The sequence below is a fragment of the Balaenoptera acutorostrata genome, chromosome 13, assembly GCF_949987535.1.
Source record: "Balaenoptera acutorostrata chromosome 13, mBalAcu1.1, whole genome shotgun sequence".
Lineage (NCBI taxonomy): Eukaryota > Metazoa > Chordata > Mammalia > Artiodactyla > Balaenopteridae > Balaenoptera > Balaenoptera acutorostrata.
The window spans coordinates 30,160,925-30,169,251 of NC_080076.1; the positions used below are offsets into that span (position 1 = coordinate 30,160,925).

General features: G+C 40.8%; 1 protein-coding gene across 1 annotated transcript; it reads right to left on the bottom strand.

The window, feature by feature from the left end:
- Window positions 1–566: 566 nt before the first annotated feature.
- On the bottom strand, window positions 567–1,251 carry LOC130704621 (iron-sulfur cluster assembly enzyme ISCU-like). Its single transcript, XM_057526754.1, has one exon. It carries the CDS (start codon window positions 1,243–1,245, stop codon window positions 742–744), a length of 504 nt encoding a protein of 167 aa, XP_057382737.1. The 5' UTR covers window positions 1,246–1,251; the 3' UTR covers window positions 567–741.
- Between the last annotated feature and the right edge of the window lie 7,076 nt (window positions 1,252–8,327).

Sequence of the window (8,327 nt, forward strand, 5' to 3'; positions counted from 1 at the left end):
GTTTTTCCCTTGCTGCTTTTAATATTTTTTCTTTGTATTTAATTTTTGATAGTGTGATTAATATGTGTCTTGGCATGTTTCTCCTTGGATTTATCCTGTATGGGACTCTCTGTACTTCCTGGACTTGATTGACTATTTCCTTTCCCATGTTAGGGAAGTTTTCAACTATAATCTCTTCCAATATTTTCTGAGTCACTTCCTTTTTCCCTTCTTCTTCTGGGACCCCTATAATTCGAATGTTGGTGCTTTTAATGTTGTCCCAGAGGTCTCTGAGACTGTCCTCAATTCTTTTCATTCTTTTTTTTTTTTTTTTTTTTTGCCTTATAGTCCTTTATTTATTATATATATGCAAATCTGTTTTATGTACAATATTTGGTCCTACCAAATAATCTTACCAAGGCATTCTACTGGTAATCTTCCCCAAAATAGATTCAGGTAAAATTAGATATTTGTGCACTTCACGACTACCCAAACCTACTGATTTCAGTTTGGGGGCCATATGCATAATTCGAAATAGACATACACTAGGTTAAGGCGATGAAAGTGAGCTGCAGGAAACCACAGGATTCAGAACAACTAGACTGTGTATTTTGCTTGCATTAGAGTCACAACGTGAACAGCAAATGTTGTGCGGATCTCATAGTGCTTTATATCGTAGTGAGAGGGCTTCTGAACACCTACATGACTGCACGGCGGAGGGGCAAGCAGCCCACGTGACCTGCGGGAAGCTTCGCCGGGAGCTCATTTCTTTTCCACCTCTCCTTTCTTGGGTTCTTGTTTCAGTTTGTAATCAGCCAGGGCGGCCCTGATGGCATCTTCGGCCAGCATGGAGCAGTGCAGTTTCACAGGCGGGAGGCAAAGCTCCTTGGCAATGTCCGTGTTTTTGATGGTCAAGGCTTCCTCCACCGTCTTCCCCTTTACCCATTCGGTGGCTAGCGAGCTGGAGGCAATCGCAGAACCACAGCCAAATGTTTTAAACCTGGCGTCCACGATCTTCCCCTTTTCATCCACGTGAATCTGTAATTTCATGACATCACCACACGCCGGAGCTCCCACCAGTCCGGTTCCAACATTTTTAGATGTCTTATCAAGGGACCCCACGTTTCGGGGATTTTCATAATGATCAACAACCTTCTTGTGATAGAGCCGAGCCGGAGCTGACAGCTCCCGGACCGGCAGACGCGGGGCCCGGAGCAGCAGTGCCGAAGTCGCCCGCCTCAGACGGCCTGCTCCAGCCGCCGCCATCTTACGGGCTTCATTCTTTTTTTTTAATATTTATTTATTTATTTATGGCTGTGTTGGGTCTTCGTTTCTGTGTGAGGGCTTTCTCTAGTTGTGGCAAGCGGGGGCCACTCTTCATCGCGGTGCGCGGGCCTCTCACTATCGTGGCCTCTCTTGTTGCGGAGCACAGGCTCCAGACGCGCAGGCTCAGTAATTGTGGCTCACGGGCCTAGTTGCTCCGCGGCATGTGGGATCCTCCCAGACCAGGGCTCGAACCCATGTCCCCTGCATTGGCAGGCGGATTCTCAACCACTGCGCCACCAGGGAAGCCCTCATTCTTTTTTGTTTATTCTGTTTTATGTTAGTTATTTCCACTATTTTATCTTCCAGGCCACTTTTCCGTTCTTCTGCCTCAGTTATTCTGCTATTGATTCCTTGTAGAGAATTTTTAATTTCATTTATTGTGTTTTTCATCCTTGTTTGTTTCTCTTTAGTTCTTCTAGGTCCTTGTTTAACGTTTCTTGTATTTTCTCCATTCTGTTTCCAAGATGTTGGATCATCTTTTCTATTATTACTCTGAATCCTTTTTCAGGTAGACTGCCTATCTCCTCTTCATTTGTTTGGTCTGGTGGGTTTTTACCTTGCTCTTTCATCTGCTACATATTTCTCTGTCTTCGCATTTTGCTTAACTTACTGTGTTTGGGGTCTTCTTTTCGCAGGCCACAGGTTTGCAATTCCCATTGTTTTTGGTGTCTGCCCCCAGTAGGTAAGTTTGGATTAGTGGCTTGTGTAGACTTTCTGGTGGAGGGGACTTGTGCCTGTGTTCTTTTGTGTGGGTCTGGATCTTGCCTTTCTGGTGGGCAGGGCTGTGTCTGATGGTGCGTTTTGAGGTGTCTGTGAACTTAGTATTACTTTAGGCAGCCTCTCTCCTAATGGGTGGGGTTTTGTTCCTGTCTTGCTAGTTGTTTGGCATGGGGCATCCAGCACTCAAGCTTGCTGGCCATTGGGTGGACTGGGTCTTAGTGTTGAGATGGAGGTCTCTGGGAGAACTCTTGCCCACTGATATAATGTGGGGCCAGGAGTTCTCTCATGGTCCAATGTCCTGAACTTGGCTCTCCCACCTCAGAGACTCAGGGCTTACACCAGGCCAGAGCACCAAGACCCTGTCAGCCACACTGCTCAGAAGAAAAGAGAGGAAAAAAAGAAAGAAAAATAAATAAATAAAATAATTAAAATTTTTAAAATTAAAAAAAATATTAAAATTAAAAAATAAAAAAAAAGAGCAATGAAACCATTGAACAAATCCACCAATGGTAACAAGTGCTAAAAATCTACCCTAGGATAAACATAAAAATCAGAAACAAGTCAGTCTCAGAAAGCAAACCCCAAGTCTACAGTTGCTCCCAAAGTCCACTGCCTCAAATTTGGCTTGATTTGTTGTCTATTCACATATTCCACAGTTGCAGAGTACCTCAAGTTGATTGTGGGTATTTAATCCGCTGCTCCTGAGGCTGCATGGATAAATTTCCCTTTCTCTTCTTTGTTCACACAACTCCAGGGGTTCAGTTGTGGTTTTGGCCCCACCTCTGTGTGTAGGTTGCCCTCAGGCTTCTGTTCCTGCCCAGACAGGATGCGGTTAAAGCAGCAGCTGATTAGGGAGCTCTGGCTCACTCAGGCTGTGTGGAGGAAGGGTTATGGTAGTGATAATTGGAATGCAGGGCGAGACTGTGGTGACAGAAGCTGGAGTGATGTTGCAACAGCCTTAAGCACGCCATGTGCTCTCCCGGGGAAGTTGTCCCTGAATCATGGGATCCTGGAAGGGACTGGCTGCACAGGCTCCTGGGGTGGGATTGGGGTCTTGTGGATAGTGACCTGTGCTTGCACACAGGATTCTTGGTGGCTGTAGCAGCAGCATTAGTGTTTCATGTCCGTCTCTGGAGTCCGAGCTGACAGCCTCAGCTCACACGCATCTCTGGAGCTCATTTAGGTGGTGTTCTGACTTTGGCTGGCAGACAGGGAAGGAATCCCCTCTCCTTGCACATTCTGAAACAATGGTCTCTTGCCTCCTGGGCAGGTCCAGAGTTTTTCCCGGACTTCTTCTCAGCTAGCTGTGGTGCACTAGCCCCCTTTAGTCTGTGTTCACACAGCCAATCTCAGTCCTCTCCCTGAGATCTGACCTCCAAATCCTGAGCCTCAGCTCCCAGCCCACATCCTCCCTGACAGGTGAGCAGACAAGCCTCTCAGGCTGGTGAGTGCCAGTCGGCACCCATCTTCTGTGTGGAAATCTCTCCGCTTTGCCCTCTGCACCCCTGTTGCTGTGCTCTCCTCCATGCCTCTGAAGCTTCCCCCCTGCCCAGCCCCTGTCTCCACCAGTGAAGGTGTTTCCTAGTGTGTGGAAACTTTTCCTCCTCCACAGCTCCCTCCCAGAGGTGCCTGTCCCATCCCTATTCTTTTGTCTTTGTGTTTTCTTTTTTCTTTTGCCTTATCCAGGTACGTGGGGGTTTTCTTGCCTTTTGGGAAGTCTGAGGTCTTCTGCCAGTGTTCATTAGGTGTTCTGTAGGAGTTGTTCCACATGTAGATGTATTTGTGATATATTTGTGGGGAGGAAGGTGATCTCCACGTCTTACTCCACCATCTTGAAGGTCCCCCACATGTATCTTTTCAAATTATGGTTTTCTACAGATATATGCCCAGGATTGGAATTGCTGGATCATATGGTATTTTTATTTTTTTAAGGAACTTCCATATTGTTCTCCATCTTGGATGTACCAGTCTACATTCCCACCAGCAGTGTAGGAGGATTCCCTTTTCTTCAAACCCTCTCCAGAATTTATTTTTAATGATGGCCTTTCTGACTGGTGTGAGGCTATAGCTCATTGTGGCTTTGATTTACATTTCTCTAACAATTAGCAATGTTGAGAATTTTTTCATGTGCCTGTTGGCCATCTGCATGTCTTCTTTGCAGAAATGTCTATTTAGGTCTTATGATCATTTTTTGATTAGGTTGTTTGTTTTTTCAGATATTAAGCTGTATAAGCTGCTTGTATAGTTGGAAATAATCTCTTTTCAGTCACATGTTTGCAAATATTTTCTCTCATTCAATAGGTTGTTTTTTCATTTTTTAAAATGTTTTCATTCTGTTGCCTCTTTTGCTGTGCAAAACTTTTAAGTTTAATTGGGCTCCATTTGTTTATTTTTGCTTTTGTTTCTGTTACTCTAGGAGAATTATTCAAAAAATATAGCTATGTTTTATATTAAAGAGTGCTCTGCCTATGTTTTCCTCTAAGAGTTTTATAGTATCCAGTCTTACATTTAGTTCTTTAATCCATTTTGGGTTTATTTTTGTGTATGGTGTTAGAGACTGTTCTAATTTCATTCTTTTACATGAAGCTGTGCAGTTTTCCCAGCACTACTTATTAAAGAGTTTGCCTTTTCTCCACTGTATATTCTTTCCTCCTTTGTCATAGATTAATTGATCGTAAGTGGATGCATTTATTTCTGGGCTTTCTATCCTGTTCCATTGACCTATGTGTCTGTTTTTGTGCCAGTACCATGCTGTTTTGATAACTGTAGCTTTGTAGTATAGTGTGAAGTCAGGGAGCATGATTCCTCCAGCTCCGTTCTTCTTTCTCAAGATTGTTTTGGCTATTTGGGGTCTTTTGTGCTTCCAAAAATTAAACATTTTTTTGTTCTAATTCTGTGAAAAATGGCATTGATAAGTGGACTTTTTTTTTTTTTAAATATTATTCCTCCCCATATTTATTTATTTATTTATTTATTTATAAGCAGATGTTCATTTTAAATTAATTATTTATTTATTTTTGGCTGTGTTGGGTCTTCGTTTCTGTGCGAGGGCCTTCTCTAGCTGTGGCAAGTGGGGGCCACTCTTCATCGTGGTGCGCGGGCCTCTCATTATCGCGGCCTCTCTTGTTGCGGAGCACAGGCTCCAGATGTGCAGGCTCAGTAGTTGTGGCTCACGGGCCTAGTTGCTCTGCGGCATGTGGGATCTTCCCAGACCAGGGCTCGAACCCGTGTCCCCTGCATTAGCAGGCAGATTCTCAACCACTGCGCCACCAGGGAAGCCCGATAAGTGGACTTTTGATTATACTTGATAAATTCTGTTTTCTTAATGTAATGGTTACCTGTGTCATCAGGATTTTAACAACATTCATGTTCACAGAACTCTGTGCTAGGAGTTTGGGCAAAAAATAACCTTTCTGCGATTATATACATCATGATTCTTCTCTCACCAACTATAACCCTTGTATCTCTCACCATCACCATCATACTGTTCCTGGGTAACACCATAGCTGAGCCCTTTGTCTAAAAGCTTATTGTATTACTCTTTTGAGTTTTACCCCGTTGGACAAAGAGACTGAATTCTGCCTAGTGTCCCTCTTTCCACTGAGCTATGATTCTAGCTCTATATGTCCTATCCACCTAGGGTGACTTCCAGGACTCTGACACAACATTTTTGTTGCCTCTCTTGATGCTGATTTCCATTTTTAATTTTGCTAACAGATAACCCTTCTATTGCCAAATGGCTTTATGAGATAAAATATTTAATTCTGAAAAGGCAAGAGTGATGTCCCATGGCATGTAGTCAACTACTTCTTGTGGCATGTTCATATAGTCAGTCATCTAATCAAGGACTTAGGAAATGCTCAAATTGGAAGAATTGCTAGGTGGTCATTAGGCCACCTTTCCTTGACTGTAATGTTGAGACACATGGAGGAAATGTGAGGTGTGTCACAAGTCAATTGTCACTAAAAAGATATAACCATATGGATGATTCTCCTTTTATATAAAATAAAACATTTCAAGGTTGTCTCTCTAAAAACAACTCTCATATTTTCTTGCAATTCATTGTTTGCTTTCTTGGATAGAATATAAAGTGATGCACAGCATCTCACCTTTCTGGAGCTCACCTCATCTTATCAATGCTTTAGGCATAATGACAACTACAAATGATAAACTCTTCAACACCATCATGCCATTTCTATTGCAAAGCTTCCCAGACCACCATAGACTGCATTGCACCTGCCTCCTCTTCATTTCTAGCTTTCCCTGCTTACATAATATATCTGTCTTACTGTATACTGCTGTGTGATAAATTTTACCTTGTTAACCTAGGTTCTTTAATATCAGTGAGCATTTCATACTTCTATATCTTTTCCATTTGACTGAAATCCTCTCAGTGGTAAGATCTATAATTTATAATATTTACAACCATACAGATATATAATTTGTTCTTGAATAAAATTAGGAATTGTCTTAGTCCTTTGGAAATTTCTGGTAAATATATTTTCCCACTCTCTTCAGTTATCTTAGTAGTGCGGCCAACATCAATGCCTTGGACAATGCAAATATCTTAGGAGTGACATGAGCAGAAAGTAATCTTGTTCCTCTTGATGTGCCTGACCTGGCCCAATGGAGAAACCAGGGATCTCATTATGCTTTGCAAACTTCATCCTTCAAGAAAAGGATCTGCTTGGACAGAAATAAAGATGCAGATGTAGAGAATGGACTTGAGGAAAAGGGGAAGGGGAAGGGTAAGCTGGGAGGAAGTGAGAGAGTGGCATGGACATATATATACTACCAAATGTAAAATAGATAAATAGATAGCTAGTGGGAAGCAGCTGCATCTCACAGGGAGATCAGCTCAGTGCTTTGTGACCACCTAGAGGAGTGGGATAGGCAGGATGGGAGGGAGACACAAGAGGGAGGAGATATGGGGATATATGTATATGTATAGCTAATTCACTTTGTTTTAAAGAGAAACTAACACACCATTGTAAAGCAATTATACTCTAAGAAATATGTTAAAAACAAAAACAAAAAACAAAACGAAACAAAAAGAAAAGAATCTGCTTGAAAGAATTGAATTTTTATGCAAAACGTAAATATTTCTCTTTTCTAGTTGTTTCCTTCAGATATATCTCTCCCTATGGCTTCTTTTTATTATAACAATAGCTCTTAAATTCTATTTTTGAATATGCTGTCCACACTGATTGAATGACAACACAGATGCTTGCTTGGTGACCTGGAACCAACTAACTGGATACCTTCATAATGGAACATTGGTTCTTCCAGGCTTAAGTTTTTAGAACAAAGTGGAAAAGTCCCAATAAAACCAACTATGAATTACATTCACATGCTTACATTCACAGTCAGAGAGACAGTACTGATTCTACTACTTAGATGTATAATCCAAGACATTACCAATCTCTAAGCCTCTGGTTCCTCATTTTTCAAATGATTATAATAGCACTTACCTTATTGGGTTATAATGAGGATTAAATAGGAGAGTCATGTGTAAAACACAAATATCAACTGGCAAGTGCACAGGTAGTATTCAATGCAGAATGATTATAATTAATGATAAAAACACATTATAGTAAAATAAAATTATTTTTCTCATTTTAACAGTACTACCAACTTAGCTTTGACTTCTGTTGTATGTTCCATTTATATATTGTAATGTATGCTCACATTTAACCTATTCAAATTGATCTCCTTCTCCAGGAATTATTCTAGACCAAGAGAATTCTTGTTTAAAATGATAATCCAGGGGTCTGGTTTTGAAGATGGTAGAGTAGCTTGTATTGAACTAATTCTTGAGCAGAGGGTAATTAGAAACTTTAGGAGGAGGATTTTCAAAATCATGGTAATAACTGATTATTAAAATAATAATAATTTAAGAATTAAATTAAGAATTTAATTTAAGAATCATTAATAAATGCTAAAATAATGTGTAAAAGTTGGATGAGTAAAATCTCCCCACAAAACACTTTTTAATTACAAAGGGAAATCTATTACTTAATAGTGGAGAAACCTGGCAAGGATCCATGTCAACTAAGTAATCAAAACTAATATCATAAGTAATGCAACAAATCAACATCTTTGGACTCCTGATATGATGTACTGAGAAGAATACAACATCATTTCTGAAGTTTTACTGCCCCAAATTCCATAATCCAAATCTAGTCATGAAGAAACACTGACAAACCCAAATTAAGGGAACTTCTATGAAATACTGGTCCTATATCAAGAATATGAAAGACAAAAAAGACTGAAGAATTGTTTTACAAATTTTCACTGTTGAA